The sequence below is a fragment of the Hippoglossus stenolepis genome, chromosome 22 (assembly GCF_022539355.2).
Source record: "Hippoglossus stenolepis isolate QCI-W04-F060 chromosome 22, HSTE1.2, whole genome shotgun sequence".
In the NCBI taxonomy this organism is placed as follows: domain Eukaryota; kingdom Metazoa; phylum Chordata; class Actinopteri; order Pleuronectiformes; family Pleuronectidae; genus Hippoglossus; species Hippoglossus stenolepis.
The window spans coordinates 11,667,542-11,687,489 of NC_061504.1; the positions used below are offsets into that span (position 1 = coordinate 11,667,542).

The 19,948-nt window shown below is 43.2% G+C and overlaps 1 protein-coding gene across 2 annotated transcripts; it reads right to left on the bottom strand.

Annotated features, from left to right (window-relative positions):
• Positions 1 to 5,903: 5,903 nt before the first annotated feature.
• Positions 5,904 to 19,820, bottom strand: nrf1 (nuclear respiratory factor 1). Of its 2 annotated transcripts, XM_035147700.2 has the most exons (13): positions 19,682 to 19,820; positions 17,524 to 17,641; positions 17,197 to 17,338; positions 16,411 to 16,525; positions 16,118 to 16,244; positions 15,813 to 15,953; positions 13,009 to 13,167; positions 12,575 to 12,790; positions 12,365 to 12,463; positions 11,934 to 12,091; positions 11,060 to 11,158; positions 9,852 to 9,973; positions 5,904 to 7,003 (listed from the first exon to the last, which is right to left on the bottom strand). In XM_035147700.2, the coding sequence occupies exons 2-13, from the start codon at positions 17,596 to 17,598 to the stop codon at positions 6,843 to 6,845; spliced, it is 1,614 nt and encodes a 537-aa protein (XP_035003591.1). In that variant the 5' UTR covers positions 17,599 to 17,641; positions 19,682 to 19,820; the 3' UTR covers positions 5,904 to 6,842. The 2 variants fall into 2 exon arrangements, with proteins under 2 accessions (XP_035003591.1, XP_035003592.1); XM_035147701.2 differs by lacking the exon at positions 11,060 to 11,158.
• Positions 19,821 to 19,948: the final 128 nt, after the last annotated feature.

Consider the following 19,948-nt stretch of genomic DNA (forward strand, 5'->3'; position numbering starts at 1 on the left):
CCGACAAGGCCCGGCAGCTCTCTGGTGGTGTTTGGCAATGGTAGAACTCACACTGGTGAGGTAGATGGATCCGGTGGTTCTAGACTTGCCAACTACTGCCTGAGAGCGTCGACCAGCACCCCCTCCAGTCCCAAGAGGAGAAACGTCTGAAGGAACATTTTAGCCAGTGAGGGAATGAGTGAGTGGCTGACGGTGGTGAAGGGTGGGGTGAGAATCTTGTTCCTCACCTTGCGCACCCCGGCCTCAAAACTCCAGTGACTCTGTGAGGGACATGGAGGCCGTGACATAGACGGGACAAGACAAGGAAATGTTGGATTATCAAGAAGTGGAAGTCAATTTACGCTGATGAGTTAAATCCATAATAAAAACAAAATCTATCAAACCTGAGGATGTGTAGATATTTTGGAGGACTTTTAACTGTCCAACTGAAATGTGGCAAAGCGGTGATAACTCAGTTACAAGGATACGTCTCAATTGCTATATCAAGTGTCTGTAACATATTTAAAAAATACTTGTAGGAGGAGGAGGATGGGTAAAGTTCCAGCAGAAATTTGGATCCAAAATCAATATAAGTGTTTCTTGAAACAAGAGTTTCCAATGCGATCAATGCAAAAAAACGTTGGCACATCCTAAAATGTTTGCTCTGTACATTACTTGCTCAGACAATAGCGCTTGTCGTCCATCTTCGTTCTAACTCTAACCGAGACCAAACCTGTGAATCTTAATACCGGATTTATAACCTACAATTGATTAATTGCTTGAAATTTGTCTTTCCAGGTTTTTATATGTGAATATTTGCTTTTGTTGGAAAAAAAATAAGAAATTCTAGGAGGTCAGCTCGGGCTTTATGGATTTCTGAATGGCATCTCTTGACGTAGAATAAAATAATTACTGTTGTAAATTGAAAAAACAAAAAATAAATTAACTGAAGTATGAAGATAATCATTGGCTGCATCTCTACATGTATTAAATCCGGCTTGCAGCTTCCTCCATTCTGATCATGTTTTGCTGTGCAGCACGACGGCCCCTGTGCTGGACTTCATGTCCGGCTGCTCAGCTACATCCATCCAGGGGGTTCCTCTCTTAGCTCCGTGGCACAATTGCCAAACTGTGCGGTGTCATCTTACCCCTTCTGTTTCGATGCGACCTTTTCCCCTCCTCCCTTACCAAATGACAAAAAAAAGCCTGATTACTGCGAGATGTTGGTTTGTTACGCTGTAAAGGTCCATAGACGGTATATGGCTCAAAAAGCTGTTCCAGCCTGAGCTGCACATATCTGGGTCAGGGTCTGCTAATGTAGGTGACAGGGGGATCTTGGGATTAAAATCTCTTCATCTGCCTTTGTATAAATCCTGCTTTATAGCCTACACTTCAGCTTTAGCTAATATGATTTGTATTGTTACCAGTATGCCCACAGGCCGGCTATGTTTGAGCTGCATGGTGGACGTCGACATCGGACCCGTGCCGAGGCTGTTTTTGCTTTTGTGCAAGGTCGGGAGAGCGGGTAAGTGCGGAGATTGTGGTGATACCCAGACTAGCTGACATAAAGAGCTGTTAGTCACTGGACAACTGATTCAGGTTAACTGTGGTTGCATTTCATGTTACAGAACATATGCACATACAGTATGACATGTTCTCAGTATGTGTGTGCATCTGCTCTCCGTTTTCCCCTGAAAGTCATATTCTGTTTTTTCTCATACAAATTCCTTTATCTGTGATGCAAATAAATACTTTCAAAAGACTGCTCCATTGTGTCGGACTCCCTCTAACCATCTTCTCTGCAGCAAAGTGCATTGTGGGAAAAATCTTGTCAGTGTGAGGCCTTCTCCAGATGGGCCGAGCGGCTCAGGTTACACCGCATTTTTCAGTGCCCCCTTCTATCCCACAGCCCCCCTGGCCCCTTTCTCCATCTCTCTCTCCCTCACCTACACACAGACACACACAGACACACACACACACACACACACACACACACACACAGAGCTCCCTGGGTTGGGTAGAGTCGGGCTGAGACAGTGCCTCGCCTGTGTTCTAATGCAGGCTGCAGAGCATTAGTGAAATGAGATTATCATCATTCTTACGCAGTGTCTGGGCTGGAGGTGGACAGAGGTGTGAGTTGGGAAGGTGAGGATTCCATTATGACACTATTAGACTACATGATGGGGGAAGACGCCTCATCAGCAACATGTCTTCTGATGCCCAGGCTTCAATGGAAAGTCTGCACAAGGCCGGATGTATATTGAGATTGATTTTGTTGTATCGTGTTGCAGCAATTCCCCCTTTTTTTTCACTTTGCTTCCACAGATAAGAGCTGTTTCCATCTCCAGCCAGTAGAAGCAGCAGCAGGAATGTATTTTTTTCTGCATGGTTAGACAATTATTCACCTTTGAGGAACATGATGTCAGTGTTGCAGGTTACAGGGTGTGTCTCCTGGTATCAGAGGGATGTGGTCTAACCCTATGCTCGGGATGAGGGGTAGGAGATTATCTCTTGTTAGAGTGAGTGGGGGCAGCAGCAAGCGGTCTGTGCCTATGTGTGCGTGCCCATGTAGCAGGGTGTGTGTGTGCCCATGTAGCAGGGTGTGTGTGTGTGTGTGTGTGTGTGTGTGTGTGTGTGTGTGTGTGTGTGTGTGTGTGTGTGTGTGTGTGTGTGTGTGTGTGTGTGTGTGTGTGTGTGTGTGTGTGTGTGTGTGTAAATGCGTGCGGGGGGTGTAGGGCCCGGGATGCATGTATTAAGAAACGATTAGTGGAGATTAAAGCTCTGCCCTGGAGTCTGCCTGCACGACTCTAAGGCAACAAGAATGACCAACCCCTCCCTCCACACCCCCGCAGTGCCCCCTGTGGAGCCGTGGCTGCCGCCTCGTCCTCCGACTGAGGAGGATCAATAGCGCTGCCTCTCCTCTGCCCAGTGATCCTCCACCACTAAACCTATTGCCCCCCTGTGCAGAGTGCGAGCACTCACTCCGCAGCCCGACTGCCCAGATTGGATGTTTTTCATGACATCCAAAGTCAGTTGATGGACGTGGCGATTGGAAGAGTGCACTGCACGATGATGTAACTTGTAACACTGTCACATGCAATGCAGCTCTTTCCTCGTAAAAGCTCTGAGGCCGAGGAGGCAGATAGTGTGAGTGGTGTGATTTACCAATAAATATTATTGTCATCGCAGCCCTAAAGAATGTAATAAAAGAGAAAAACCTACAGAGTACTTAGCACTAGTGATACAATGACCTTCATGAGGGTCATTCATGGTATGTTTAAGTTTAACAAGTTGAATATATTGTAATTTTTGTGAACATTGTGAATGAAAGCATCTTTTGTTTGGATAAAGACAATGTCAGTCGCTATTTCTCCCTCATCTCGCCAAGATGTGCAGCTCTGATCACAAGAGCCATGTCAATCATTTTACTAGCGCTGGATCTTTGAGAGAAATAGGAAATAGATTCTTCATCAGTTTGATCACAAAACACCATATAAAAAGAGATTTTTTGGAAGATGTCTTTGTCAAACACGGAATTCTCTTTTAATCATTTTGCAAATGAAGGGCAGAGTCCACACTGTTTAAATATATTTCAAGTCTTATTTTGAGAATATTAAATCAAATTGAAATACGTAAACTGGAAAATGTAAGTTAATTGGATGGAGAGAACAATGTCACTTTGAGACAAGTTGTGTCACTTCTTCCTAATCTGAAAGTTGTCAAAGCAGACACAGACAGACATAGAGGCGGGAGAGGCTATAGTTAGCATGTGGGTCTTTTTCCAAGAAAGGATGCTAATAAGGCCTCCTTAATCTGCAGTGACTTTGATGTGCATGCGTGCCACACACCTACGATTCTTTCTCTCGTCCCACACGATGCACTGCTCCCAGTGACTTCAATCTAATGATGGCAAGAAGGAGAATTAAACCTAAAACAAGAAGGAATAAATGGGATATTTTCCATGTGTGGTAAATGCAACCTGCTCCAGCTTTAATCTGGAGGAAGAACGGGATATACACTGACGCCTGATAGATTAAGGCCTGAACGCTTCCCTCTCTCTCCGTCCTACTCTGCAACAGAAGGGCCCTGCTGGCAAATCCCAGGCTTTAAAGCAGAGGAGGTTCGGGCAGCTTATGATGTAATCATGGCCTTGTCGGTCACGGCAGGGAGGGAAGGTGGGGGAGCTGCAGGCGAGTGTGGGGCTTATCGGGTTTTGCGGCAATGTATCGCTCAGAAAAAGGATAGATATGGTTGTAAAATTGTATCTGTAGTCAAAGTCAAGTCTTATGTTTTCTTCATAAACTGTTATGCCATTATTTTTTTCACTGCTCAATGTCTACCCACTAATTTCACAAACGTCTGTCTGTATGTGGAACGAATATCTAGAGAACCTTCCATGTTATTGGCTTCACACTTGGCACGTGTATTGTTAATGACCCCACGAAGCGCAGTGTCAAATGTCCTGTAATATGTTCAATATTAATAAAGATTTCACAAACAGGAAAACGGTGCTCTGTAGCAGTCAGTGAGGGCGGGGCAGTGCGATTTTGGTCTGTGGACCCAGTTGAACATGTCCTCTTCTACGACCTTCGAGGAAATACAGCAGGGGCCAGCAACTATATCATTATTTAGATTTCACCATATCGGACAGACACAGATATTCATATATCTCCATTATGGCAACAACATTTATAGAATCGCTCCGTCTTTCGCAATTTGTCTACAGAGTAAAAGCACAGCGTTCACTTTGTTGCTGAAAAGCATTATATCAAACTGAATTACAGAACTTTTACTTTGAAAAGCTGTGAATATTATGAAAAACAAAGACTATAAAATCTTCACTGCAGATAAACCAGGTAGGATGAACACACAGTTTCTAACTTCACTCTGCACCATAGACAAAAAGCTCTGCACACAAAATAAAAAGAGACAGTGTATTGTAGAACTGTTTGAGGGAGACTCACTAATGACGAGGAATAATTAAATTATTATTATTATAATAGTTATTATTACCGAGCAGACACACATTGTGTTGTTTTCTACAAAAGATGATTGAATGAGCCACTCACTTCAAAATCTCTAATATGGGAAAAGTCCTTTGGAAAAACCGACTGACGTCCACACAGCAATGGCCCAGAGGTAAATGTCTACTTTAATTAGCTCAAATAAAAAGCTGAAACACACTGGGTGTGTATGTGTCAGCTGTGACTCTGCCTGGACCTGAATAGTGCGGGAGGAACTATGAGCTAATGAGTGTTAGCTTCGTAGGTTAGCTTGTAGTAAGCTAACAAGCTAATGTTGTGACCGAACTAATGAGACGTATCCTCAAGAACAAGCAACTCAGGTAAAGACAATGTGTGTTTGTTATCCTGCTAGCTTAGCGTGTATAAAGTGTATGTTATACCATGCTAGCTTAGCGTGCATAAAGTGTACCATTCTAGGCTAGGTAGCGCCTTAGCTTTCCTCCATTTTGTTTGCCTCACAGTCAAGCGGTCAAGTTAAAGTTCAACAAGGTTCGATTTGAATTTGAAAGTTCAGACTGGGGCTAGTGGCTATTTGGCTGGGATAGGTGGTTGGGTTAGATAGCTAGCTCCATGCTATCACCTGCCAATACAACTTGCATTATTTGATTAGCATCAGCTATTAAAAACGTGGCTAACAGTTTACCTCACAATAAACATTTTACTTGTGTAAAATCAATAACCCAACTCTTACAGTAAGAGTTATTCAAACAATATTTCAACAGATTTATTTTTCTTTGGCGGACATATGCACTCCACTGATCACGTAATCCTAATTATATGTAATCTGTAACTACCAAATCCCGTTAAAATGTTAAAACACTGACAAATCTTGCTTTAATAGTTTATTAATGGTTTAATTGTTGGGTGAACAGTGTATTAATAACCGAGACAGACACAGTGTGAGTGGTAAACAGCAGTCAGTCTATTGGACTTTATTTCTTTAAATACACATGTTTGGTGAGAGTGGAACCAACTGTTACAGCTGCATCAAAATAAGCTGATTCTTTGCAAGCAATTATTTTTGTTTCAAGATTTTAGATTATTTGCAATTCAAAGACACTTGCACTTCCTGTCCAAGTATAACCAACTTTCTGTCATATACAAAGTGATGTTGACCACCGAGTCCTAGGTGACGTACAAAGAAGTTCATGTTAAAAAAATAACATTCAGAGGGGTTGATCCTATCCATGCACTGAAAATAAATGGATTAGGTCGTCAAAATGGCTGCTGCGAGAAGTCAGCTCGGCATTCCAGCAGGAAAGAAGAAAAAAACTTGATGTGTATCCTGAGTCTTCACAAATCTTAGGATGTGCATGGACCACAGTAAAAACAGCACAGGGGACAACATGGCACACGACAACATGGTGTTTAAACATAAATTACCATCTAATGTGAGGACAAAGTCGGGGAGTGTCCACAGCTCAGAGGTTTAAGTGAGCCCAAGTGGAAAGAGTGATATTTAGAGCAGTGATGGATGATGTGGGAAGCAGTGGTTGCTTTGACTACACCTAATTGTAAATTCATCCTAAAAACAAAACATTCAAGCACAGAGACAATGTAGAAAATCCATAACAGTGATAGGTAACACACTGAAGCAGTGGTGGCTTTCCTCCCGGGCTTTTTGGTTCATCTTTGTTTTAAGTAAAGGTTAATTTGTAAGGAAATAAATACTAAATACTCAACATCACAGAGCTAAAAAAAAAAAAAAGAAGCTAAATGGGGGAAAAAAATATTACACCAACAAAGTCAAGTCTTTACATAATTAACAACGCGCAGTAGGACAAACAAATCTCCAAGGTGGCCAATCAGTGCCTTCTGCTCCTTTCAGGATTCCAATAGTCATTGCTCAAGGGTCACAACCTCCACCGCCTGGCCGTCCAGAGTGACAGTGTTGTCTATGCGTGTGGCGACAGGTGCCATGGCAACCTGGACAGGCCGGTTACCCTGTGCGAGGCTGGTCACTACAGTCTGATACATGCTGACCGGTATCTGGACCAAACCTGAGGAAGAGAGGTGGGACATGTCAGATTTAGACACACATTCTGTTGATCTCGCAAAACAAGTCTTTTGAACATATTGATTTAGGCTCACAGAAATGATCAATTTAATAATCTCTACTCTTTATTAGTCTTTACTCCACTCTATGAAGCTGTCTGTGATAGAAGGCAGCCATGTTTCTGAACAATGGTCCGATTGAACGTCCTTAGCTTGCTTCCCCCATTCCCAGCTGTGTGTGTGTGTGTGTGTGTGTGTGTGTGTGTGTGTGTGTGTGTGTGTGTGTGTGTGTGTGTGTGTGTGTGTGTGTGTGTGTGTGTGTGTGTGTGTGTGTGTGTGTGTGTGTCTTTGCCTGTAGGGATTACTGCTGCATTCACGTGGGCCTCTGCCCCACCCTACAAGCTGTCACAGTGTCACAGGCAGGCAAGAAGGTCAGTGTAGGGGATGGCAGTGGCTCATGCCCGCTCCCATTAGTGTGAGCTAAGAGGCTGGACACCGAATGCACCCAACACAAATTATACATGAATCCTTTCAGATACATATATGTGACACGACACAGGCCAGATTTCAAATGTATTTTTAGTCCCTTCAATATTTAAAGATTTAATTTGAGGGTTAAAAAACTGCACCGTCATTATTATTCATCTTAAGTTCTCCCAAATTAAAATACGGCCCCTTTTGTCAGGTTGGTAAGTGTTGGTCCTCTTGGCCTCTAAGCCCACTTGCCAGTGATTTGTGACAGGGTTAAGTTGTGCTGATGCAGGTAATTGTGCTGGCAGTGATTACAGAGGAGGGCTTATTGGGAACAGGGCATGGGCCTGGCACTGTGATGTACAGACACAGTACGGCTACTGAGTGAAGTGCCTTCCTCTGCCACTCCAACATGGTTACTAAGACGTTAAGGGCCGTGCCTTGGTGCCGCAGTGTGTACGTATCGGTGTGTGTGCAGGTCTGAATGTCTGTGTTGGTGAAGGGTCGCTATACAAGCCAATCAGCAGTGTCTGGGCCAGCACACTTCAAACGGTGCTCTTCACTCCTGTGCAGCACTACGCTGATTTGCTAAGGTCAATAGTTTGCAAGAAGGACTGGCTTTGGCAGCTCCATTAGTTGTTTGAGTGAGCTATTGCAGCCAAAGCACCCCGTAGAAAGCAAGATGTCAAACAACAAAAGGTGCAGATCTTAGATTTGAATGAATTAAATTTACATTTGAGTAAAAATGTGCAAATATTGACTGGCACACAGTTCATATTTTTGTATTTGCACAATGTATTATTTAGGTATTATCTACGCAATGCAGATAGGTTGCTGTCTGGAAACACAAATCGGATCTGATTGCTTGCAAATAACAGTGTGGACAGTCCTGAAGATCTGATTTGAGAAACAAATCTGGTTTGCCACTTGTTAAAATGTGAAACTTGAAGGCTACTTTAGACAGTGAGTTACCACCGGTCAACGGTGAAGCTGTGAAACAAACGACTGATTTAATCAATGATTTAATGTAAACATGCTTCAGTTCTGTGTTTTTCTTAATGCTAAAGCAGTGTATGGACAGTTAGAGGAGGAGGTAGAGACACATGTGCATTTGTCTGAATTTAGAAGAGGCCAAAATGAATCTATATACTGGTAGTGTATGTATGTCCATGTATATAGATGAGCAAGATAACCCGGGGCTGTGTGCTGACAGCTGGCCAAGTGATTAGACCATGGACTGATAATGGAGTGAGTCAAAGCTCTTTAGGTGGGGCCCCGAGGGGCCGGCTGATGCCTCAGGAACTAGTGTAATTTGTATAAGTGTGTGTCTGTGTATTTATCCCTGTGTAGGATGGCACTAGTCAGAAGAAATCCTGAATAAGAACAAGACTTAACAAGATGTATGTAGCTAATACTTTGAATTTAGGTGAAATATATAATTTATTGCATTATTACACTGATTGTAAATAACCATGATTCAAAGCAGAAATTAGAAATAAAAATAACATCTTGAATCTAACTTGTAAATTGTTAGGTAAATTATAATTAATACATTTTAATTAAACTTAATTAAATTGTCACTCGAAAATGACTCAATATAAAATGTATTTCATTGTCAGTTTCACCTAAATATTTATTTTTATGTGCAATATGACACTCACATTATTGACTACATACTTACTACATTTGGTGATCAATGTTAGATTAGCATTGCCTCACCTGATGTTCCTGTTTGACAAGCAGTTGCCCTAAAGCCCACTGATATTGACTGAGCATATGCTTTGAACGGCTGCTAATTGTTTACCACAAGGATGTGAAGCTGTCGCTACAAACTGCTCCAATCCTGTCACGTCGACGACAGGGTCATGCAGCTAACATAACGTAACATTAAAATAAGGGAGCTCAGCTACAAGATACAAAACCACACTGTGTCTGTCTGTCACATCAGCATAGAGTAGATTATGAGTGTATGAGCTCAGAGGCGTCAGTACAGGAAAGCTTCCACTTTGTAAGACTAATTAAAAATGCCATTGGCTGGGGAAGTTCCAATTTGAAAAAATGAGAAGCTGAAAAGAAGCCCACATCTTGTGTTATTTTTACATTGGTCACTATAGAAAAAATCCATTCCAAAATATTCATAATATATTAAAAAAAAAAACATTTGAGTCCTCTAATAAGCACAAATAAAAATCCCTCCTAAGGTTTGCAAGTGTTATCATTTTTGCATTCATCAACCTTCATCAAAATCTAAACTGATATAATGATAGGAAGAAGCCAACTAGCTTAAAAATAGAAAAACTACAGTACTGTCATCTGAGGTGTATTTTGCACAGTGCCTCAGTGATTGCTGTGCTGATGATAACATTATGGATAAATATGTACCTGTGGCATCCTGAACCCCAGCTAGTGCCCCGACAGCAGCTGCCGTCTCTGCCAGGACGATCTGACCTCCACCTTGTAGAGTGGCCTCTGCCAACGTCGCTACAGCGTGAGCCGCTGCCTCACTGCAAGAAACACACATACATCAGATGTTGTGTATCATGTGTTAAAAAAAGGACAAATACACACGTAGTGCACACATAAATACTAAGATTTATGTTGTGGAGACCTAAACTACCTTAAAAAATGTCTACACCTTGAAATTTAAAGAATTATGCAATGGGGATTACTCAATGTCCCTAAAAGGAAGTCAAATCCCTACAATATAAAACAGTTAGGTCCCCACAACATGAGTAATGCCTAGACCACATTCACACGGGCACACACACACAGTCTGCTCACAAAGGCAGGGGTTATTAGAGAGATGTGGGGTGAAGAGGTAGGAGTGTATGAGATGTAAGAGGCTTTTCCAGTCTGGACTTATGGAGAAATCTGTCACATCTCCCTAAACGCCAGGTGCTACAGGTCTAACAAAGCAGTTTTATCAACCAGATCTCTCCAGTGGATTTACCATGAGCCTATTACCACACCAGCTTCGTTATGAACTAATGGAACTGTTCACAGCTTGGCTCATAATCACATCTGAGATAGAAATACAGATGGACAGATAAGGAAGAGGAGCTGAGAGAGCACCGAGAAAAGATGGAGGCAATAAAGTCAGGCAATTTTGGCATTGATGTTTTGTCATGAAAAATATAACCACAACCTTACATCAATGTATATTTAATAATCAAAGTAATGGCAGTTGACCATGTCTGATTCATTTTGTCTATACGGTGTCAATTTTTTGCTCAACACAGCAGAAAGGAGAGGAGGCCATGTTCCCCACCTGGAGCTGGAAAACAGAGACACAATGTTCCAGAGCCTGTGGAGCAGAAGGTAACTCAGCACAGGTAAACAGCAGGAGGGGAGGTGAGGGGAGAGGAGGGAGGACTCAGGTGGGTGCACGTAACAAGCCCCACTGGGACATACCCACACACACGTGAAATGATTGCCTTGACACTAGTGCAGTGAAAAACCAGTCTGGCGGATAAATTCTGCAAGTTTAAGACCTTTTAAATTCATGAATATCAAAACTGTGGATCCAGAAGTGGCTACAGCTCTGTAGGTTTTCATGTGAACCAGGCTACGGCAAGGTTGTATTTATCTACCTGAGATTTTCAAGCTGCTGTATTGTTGTGATGTAACCAGATCCTGCAGACGACCGGTCCTCCGTGGGACACGCTTTAAGATCCTGCAGTTGGCCCCATCTGAATAAAAGTGTGTGCGGCACATTTCCCAAAAGGAAAAACGGTCCAACACAACCCATGTGCATTGTTTATTACGACAGTCTGTACACTCAATGCTCACTGTATTTTTACAACAGGTTATGGCTTATTGTATTTCAAACCTTTACTGACTTTGACATACTATGTGGAATCATGCATTTATCACCCGTCTTGGTGTTACTTAATAAGCAAAATTAGCACAGGTTAATATGTGCACATCGCTCCCTTCCACTATAAAGGCCACAGGCTAATTAATTAGATGCTGAACCAGGATCAGCTGTAGTTCACTCATCTCCAGGGGACCCTAGTGACCTGCCCTGACAGTTGCCTCATTCTCGTCCAGTTGTTAAAGCTGCCTGTGCAATTACGGTTTGCAGTGTTCGCTGGCTGCACCATCAGTGACTGAACACCCATGAGGGTTGCATCAGTGAACGCTAAACACAAAATCCTGCAGTATTTATACCCCCAAAAAAGTGGTGACAGTTTTGCAGTGAGAGCTCTACGGTGCAAACTCTGCTTTACTGCTGCCGACAATCCAACTGGTAGGGGTATCATAAATACCTGAGGCTTAGCTAAAGATGTAAGTAAGCTCAACTATTAGACTAATGTTCCCTTCATAATTGATGAGAGGGGTCTGATTGTAGACCTACAATTGAACAAATCACTTCCCCACCAAATCTCCCCTGTAACTTTCCCATCTTGTTCTAATTCTACAACCATTGAACCCTTGTCACATGTTCAATTCTCTCAGCATCACCTGTTTAGAGCCATCGTGACGGTGGCACCAGGCTGCATCTCATGACTGGCGGCGACAGCAGCTTCAGCCAGGGATGCTACTGCCTGCGTGGCCTCTGACGATTGAGTGGTTTGGATTGTCATCTCCCCGCTATGGAGGGTGGCCCAATTCTGCTCCACCTGGAGAAAAGTAGTCCAAAAAATATTTCAATAATGGGGTGATAAATGTTACGTAAACATTAAAATGTGCGGTGCTAGGTTTGTTGGGGAACACATTTGTGTTTTGATTTTGTGGTGCTGAATGGACAGCTCCCATAGAGTACGCTTAATATAATAATCTAATGTGCTGCAACATTCTTTTGTTTTAGTCATTAATTCAGGAGCACTTTATACAATCAGGACACAAGCATGTTTTGATTAAGATGTGTGTGTTTGAGTGCACGTGGCTGTCACCTCTCCATCAGTCACAGTAGCGTAGTTAACCTGTGCCACCGTCACACCCGGCAGCTCCGAGGCATCTGCCAGAGTGGCAACTGTGTGTCCTGTGCCAACCTGAGAGAGATGGAGTCAAAAAATACAGAAAGTGAAATAACTTTAAGAAAAACTGAACAAGATTACGATTTGAAAAAGTGCCACTAGCGTCCAAGCGACAAGAAAATGTACCTGAATGAGTGAGACTGTTCCATCGGGGTTGTTGATGGTCTGTACCACAGTTTGTGACGGCACAAGGTGAGCGATGCTTTGCGCTGTGGTCAGGTGGTGCTGGGTGGTGGTAACCGTCGTTATATGATGGTCTTCAAATGCATACAACAGATCCTCACGTCCGTGCTGCTTGTAGCAGTTCTTCACGATGGTTCGCAACGCCTGCGTCCAAGAAACCTGGGCCATTCAAACTATGAGTTAATTCTACAGAGTGACTTTAAGACTACTGGTATCGAATGCCAAAATTACAGATTTTCTACTGTCTAATAGGTAACTCATTGTGGACTAGATAGCAGGTCATCAGATACCATTTGTGACAGAGACAGAATAGGATAAAAAATGTTTTAAAAGCAACTTTCCAAATCAAACACAGTATTTCCCAGTTTTTTTCTTACCCTCTGTTTCTGCTCCTCTGTACGGACATCGCTGCGGACGTTGGCCCAGGGGATGTCCTCAGGCCACCACACTGGCTTGCAGCTCTCTTTACCCCAGCCAGGCTTCCCTCGGCCTGTAGAGTACTTCAGCATCTCTGGGATGAACGCTCGCAGCTGGGCCTGAAGCAGAGGACAGATGGATAGGAGAAAAAAAAAGATGATACAGACACCAAAACTCCAAAGTGGAGAACTACAGTGTCACACACACGCCCTTGAGCAGGCTGCAGGAGGCAGCTATTGATTGGCTACCTGCTGCTGGGTGCTGAGGTGGTCAGGGTCTGCAAATAGAAACAGGCTTTCTAAAAGGGGAACAATGTGCTCATGTTTATTAACAGACCAATCTATGGCTGTGGCTCCAGCCTGATGTGTGAGACAGACACCATGAGAACACCAGGGGTGATCCAACACACTTCAGCAGTCAACCTGTCCCAGCAAAGTCCCAGTACACTCAGCGGAGACATTAATAAGGACAAGCAGGTCAATATTGTTTTAAAAAAAGATAATCAATATCAAGTAAAAATATTAGATTAACTTTGATCACTCATGACGTGAACTATTTTATCATCATTTCATTACTGTGGCTGCACCTGACTGTATCAGGGAGTGCTGGTCCACTATATTTGAGGGTACCATTCACAATGAAGTAGGACACAAGTGAACTGGATACATGGGCCGACCGCTGCTGCGATTCCTTGTTACTTTTCAGCTGTGAAAATGTGCCAATTCATTACATTGGCAATGGAGTAAATTATACAAAAATGTATTTATCCAATTTATTTGTCTGATATCCAATAGTCATGTCTATTTATATTTTTACTTTTTTATTTCTTCCCTGGGAGTCATATCAGATTTTAAATATGCATTCATTGATAAATTAAACCTAGTTCAAACTAAAGTTAATACTAAAGCTCTACAGTAAACCCTTTCTTTATCAAGGTTATTATGTTCAGATATTTGTGAGAGGTGATGCCATTATGATCTTTGTTGAGGATGCAGTTTGCAGTGATGTTGAACAGTGCACACGTCTGATATTTAGTCTATTTTCAAAGCAACGTGCTAACTGAGTGTAGGTTCAATGAAGGCAGCTGACTCAAAGAGAGAGATGTTAGCTTCCTTGTGTCATGTGTGGTCTTGAGCTAATCTGATTCGTTCACTATTGATCAACCACCAGCATCACCACTATAGGTGCACAAGTGAGTGGCACACAGACATATATTCACTCACCATCACGTCAACACTTCCAGACCAGGCACACACACTCACTCACTGACTGACGGGCTAGGGTGGGGTTTAGTGCCAGTGTCCTCAGTGTCCTGGTAATATGCAAGCATCACTGAGGGATTATATTGCACAATGAGGCACTGCAGCGTCTGCCTGCCTTGACATTACGGGCTAAATTTGGTTCCGCAGGAAATAAATCCCTCCCTCCTCCCCCTTTAGACCCCTTTTCTAACTCACAATTGCAAAACACAGGTTCACGGTTTCTCAGTATGTTACACAATGAGTTAATAAAAAAATGGCTCTTGATTGAAAATGGATGGTCAATAGAAAAAAAGGTCTTGGAAGCCAAAAGGTTTACACATTTCCACCTGTGGCTGGTGTGGATGTATGTGGATGCATGTGCACAAGGCCAGATGGCCTAATTACAGTGGCTAGTGAGTTAAGTGGCATGTTGTCCTGGCACCCACCACCCCACTCCTAATCCCCAGAGCAATGGTCCAATCAGCATTAAGAAGGGAGACTATGATGCCGGGTCCCTGGCCCTAACAAGGCTAGGGGATAATTATGGGCTCAGGCTAGTCCGTGGATCACCTGCTACAGATGCACCGTACATCGGACTGGTCAGGGCCTCTGCCTGCGTCACTAAACCTTACTGGGATTTCTTCAGCTGCACAAAATCTACTGCACATGTCAGCAAAAAAGACAGGGTCTTCCCGATACAGATCAGGAGAGCTAAGTTAGCTTAGTTCTCATTCATCGCACCACTCTTATTGTCCTGCTTGCCATTTCCAAGGTCCCTCAGCCTTTTCCCAGAGGGACGAGACAACATCCTGTCTCCAACACATGGGACCTCTATTAACACCCGCCCACACCATTCTACCTGGCTTGGTCAAGCTGAGTGAGGCAACAGGTTACTAGAGATAATCGCATCCTACAACCTCCAGAAAAACAAGCACCAACTAGAACCTGCCCTCCGAGGACTCATCCTGCCTCGGGATTGGCTAGCGTGCTCCCAGGGTTGAGGAAAGTCTCCGAGGGCCACTGTCATGCTGGCTACTCTGACGATGATCCAGAGAATGCGTCAGCAGCAGTGGGACGGCAGAGTAAACAAGCTGGGATCCCTCGGGTGATGAGAGGACTCAGGCTGCCAATGGTGCTAATGTTGCAGTGAAACTGAAAGGCCTACAAAGAGCAGCGTGCACTGCAGCTCCACTCACTGCTGCCACATCCTGTCTACAAACACAGGAAGCTTGGCTTGTTGTCAGACCTATGCATCAAACTAATGTACGGCTAAATGACATTGCATGAAAAAAAACCTCATTAAGTGACAATGGACATGTGCAAACAACTAAAAATAGGTGTCTGAACATGATGCTAAGTTCTTGTTCACAATGTACATAAAATAACCTAGGATTCTGATTTGTTTCCAACTAATGCCCTCTGGTGGCAAAAGATAGAGGAGCATCTGTACGCTGCGGGATATATGATGATGTTTACTTAGTGGGTTGAAGTGTAATAGATTAGAAGAGGTTAAGGAGCCTGACCTGGGTCATCTTATCCACAGAGACAGGGATGCCGTCTATGGTGAGGGGGGGCAGCTCTGAGGCCATGTCTCCACCTGCAGGGGCGTGTTCAGCCAGAGCGTTCTCCAGATCCTCCAACATCATGCTCTTATACTTCCTCACCTGGAGGGCAGAAAGTTGTGTGGCACAGCATTTTAGGTTAGTGCTTGTCCTTGTGATTACTTAAGTTGTAAATGATTATTGGAAAGAAATAGAAATGGTTCTTCAACTGTTTTAATTGTGCAGCAGATCGATGTGCTCAACCTGCTATAGACTCGAACACTCACCACATTCTCCAGAGGAGCAGCACCAAACACCTTGAACACTGGGTTGGGTTTGGAGGGAGAAACACACAGCACTATGGCCTGCTGCCCCACTCTGGTGGTATACTCATCAAGTGTAGCTCTTAGTTTCCTGTAAACAAACACCAGCATTTATTGTCTGCTTCAGAATAAAAGCAACACAGTACACCACCTTCTGAGTGCACAATGATCTCAGGTGCTGAAAGTGACATTTCTGGCATCGTAGCTGTTTTACACGAAAGGGGGATCAAGTTGTTTCCTTGGTGTTTGAAGCTCACCTGAGCAGACGGGTCTGCTGCCTCTTGCGGATTGAGGGGTTGGATTCAAAGATGTGAGGCCTCTTTCTTTTCTTGCCGGTTGCCACGGCAGCAGCAGCCGCCATGCCTACTGGCCCTGAGAAGAGAAGAAATAGAAAGCTTTTGTACTGGTAGATGATTCATTTAAATGACCACTAAACTGTGTGTTGTGCATGACTCCAACATGTATGGACTTTATGTTTGTGGTTATTATTATTCTCCTCTTTAGATTTAATATTGGAATATGCTTTTAAGTCATGAAACTTGGGTTTGAAAGGGAGCTGAGTTGCAACTGTGGCTCACAAAAAGGCAAAAGACAAAAAAAGTGGAGTCAGGAGCTGTTGGGAGTTGTTTGCCTTCAAGGCTTTCTGCCAGAAAGCCTTTGCACGTGGTCTCACATTGTGAAAGACTCCATTTTAACTCAAAATGTGATCGTTTACTAAGTAGATTACTTGTCTAAACATAACCAAACTGAGACTGAAAGCTGAAGCCAGAAAACCTTTTTATCAGTCAGCCCTGACACCTTCCCTCAACAGTTGAGCTTGACATGAGGCAACATTGAAAGGGTGGCACTGCCTCCACTAAACAGTACACTGGCTCCACCTGTTGTTCACTTAAAAACATTACACTGAAATCAGGACGTCTTGGATGTTTTGTTTTGGATTCGTTGAATTCAAGAGAGATGGAAGTTATGCACATCTGCTCACTGAGCATTGTATTTAGAACCAAATGCTCGGTTTCTATCTATCGAGTAGTGTCTAGACTTACCTGCAGCAGCTAGGTGTGCGGTGATCTCATCGGTGCCTGCCGAATTGAGGATGTCCGTGTCGTCGTAAGGATCGTCATCTGGCGAGGACGTTGAGTCTTCCTCAGCACTCATCATGGTTTCAGTGTAAGTGGTCACATGTACCTATGCACAGTAAAGAGACAATTAAAATGGGTTTCGAACAAAATACCATAGGATTAGTATGAGACTGAGGAGTTAGGGTTCATGGTTCAGTCTAATGACCTATCTGGCTGGTAAAATCAATCAATCATGATCGTCCATCTTTCTTACTGGTTTCCACTAGTTCATTATTTGGGTTATCAGTTCACCTGATGGACCTGTTGGCTGACAGCGCCGGCCTCGATGGTTGTCATGTGTTCATGGTGAACGCTGTGCTCCTCCATTATTGGTCACCCGGTCTACACAGCTAGATCGACGGTTCAATGACTGAGTGGAGACAAAAAAAAAGTAGAGATGGAGCATAAGAACATTGTAGCGACTGCTTTAGCCACATATCATGTCTGAATAAATTCAATTTATTCATTATATCAACACAGACCTTGTATGGGATTAATCTTGTTTGTATTGGCTATTGATATACAGTTCCTCAGATGCATAGTATTGCATATTAAGCATCGGTCCTCAAAAATCTACTATTGTTTATGTTGATCAGAATGACTTGACAGCACAACTATGTATATGAGCTTATTTCCAACAAGTTCAGACTCGAGCCCGACTGATGCCAGTACCGATATTTCTGATACCAATATATCTGTCAATAATATTGACTCAAAAAAATGTAGAGTCCTAACTTGTAGTAATTAAAACTTCAGGGCAAAGAAATATAACTGAGGCTTGATATTGTACAATTTAATCAGAAACTTTTTATAAATAACTACAAAAACAATAATCTAAAATGCTACCAAATTAATAAATCTTGAATAAAAAAACAAAACATAAATCCACATCTTTTCTGCATTATTTATTCTGTAAAATAAAAGTTTCCATATCGGCGCATGCTGGCAAATATACATGCCAGTTCATGTTTGATATTTATTGGCTATTTATTCTTAGTCTAAATCGGTGGTGCCCTAGTTCAGGCTTATGAAAAAGCATCTAATTTGACATAGAGTGGAAAGAAAACCAATTAAAAAATAATCAAAAATATTGCCTGGTAGGTTATAGTACAAATCTCCTTATCAATATTTGTAGAAATATGCCTGCAGCTGTTTTATTTGTCTTGTCTGAGTGCACCGACTGCACCACTGCTCCAAGGAGGCTTCAAAATCTATCACCACGGAGCTTCACTTAAACATTACTTTAATAAAAGCAAGAAAGCAATGTTTTACAAATCCCATTTATTATGTGTTAAATCTTACAAAAGATGGATTAGCAGTATGTACCCAGCACGTGAATGTAGACTGGCTGCGATACATTCAAATCCAGTGGCGGGTGATAGTAAAAAATATACTACACAAGCCTTTACAGTGTGAAACAGTAGTATTGGTGTTTGTATATTCACTGGTATTATGCACGTGTGTGTGTGTGTGTGTGTGTGTGTGTGTGATGGGTCCATGTTACAGTGTCAGGGGGAAATCACACATTACGATATATAAATACACGACTCAGTTGATGTATGGTGACTGGAGACAGGCTGTTTACATGAAGTGAAGCAGTTTAATATACTATTCATTCATAGTGAGCAGCTGATTTATACTAATGTGTATTCTGGCAAGTAGATATCATTGTTTTTAGAGACAGTGAGCGAGTATTAAAAAAACGACAACACATCTGGAGTCCCACATCTGTCATGGGACTGAGTTTGTTTACATGTAATCTCGCCTGTGATGAGTACATGAACTGTGGCTGCTGACAAGCTCAATGATGCACGTACATTTACACTTAATACCCTTATTCACAGACTGAATTGAGGCTGATTTCCACCTCACATGTAGAGTAGCGATATCTGGAGTTAAACGCATAACGCTATTACTGCAGCGTTACAGTCTGATGCTAACCTGCCGGCTGCCTGACAACGAAGAGCTAAGCTAGCAACGTCCTACATTCGGCTAATTAGCCTGCTAGCTAAGCATTTGTCGGTGTGGTCTCGGTCCTCTGAATGAACAAAGGCTGTGGTCGAGGGGAGCAGCGGGTCGGCGGTGATCGGACACTGGGTATAAGTGAATCCAGGGAAGAGGAAGCTAAATGTTGTGAGCGCAGCATCCAACACGAACCCCGCGCAATATAAAACAAAACAGAGGCCCAGCGGCCTGCGGCTCATCCACAGCGACTCTTCTCTATCTGAGCTTTATGTCGAAACGCGCCTACAACACCATCCATCGCCGGTGAAAAACAATCACACATGCATCACAACGCGACTCCAGTCACCATCCGAACACTCGGCAGCTTTCGCCCAGACGCTGCCGGGTTGATGGTGCGGCTGCGCCGGGGCTGAAATACATGGAGATTGCGCGGTAGGGCACTAACCTCAGAGCGGCTGCGCTACTTCGGGCCTGCGCCGTACAGCGGGGATGGATCCGAGCTGTAATGGAGGACAGAGGGGAGCCAGCAGCAAACACACGCAGACACACACACACACACACACACACACACGCTCAGCCCCGCGCACACAACACTGATCTGCACTAGTGCTGCATTCAGGGACCCCTGCACACTCGCTCTGTAGCCCCAGTCGTACGGTTCATGATGCATTTGGGTTTTACACACAACTACATCCACAGTCCTGCAGCAGAA

Coding starts and splice junctions, on each gene's coding strand:
- nrf1 (XM_035147700.2), bottom strand. CDS start 17,598: ATGGAGGAGCACAGCGTTCACCATGAACACATGACAACCATCGAGGCC. Junction 16,526..17,196: donor CGCACACCTAGCTGCTGCAG/GTAAGTCTAGAC, acceptor TTCTCTTCTCAG/GGCCAGTAGGCATGGCGGCT. Junction 15,954..16,117: donor CTGCTCCTCTGGAGAATGTG/GTGAGTGTTCGA, acceptor TCTGCCCTCCAG/GTGAGGAAGTATAAGAGCAT.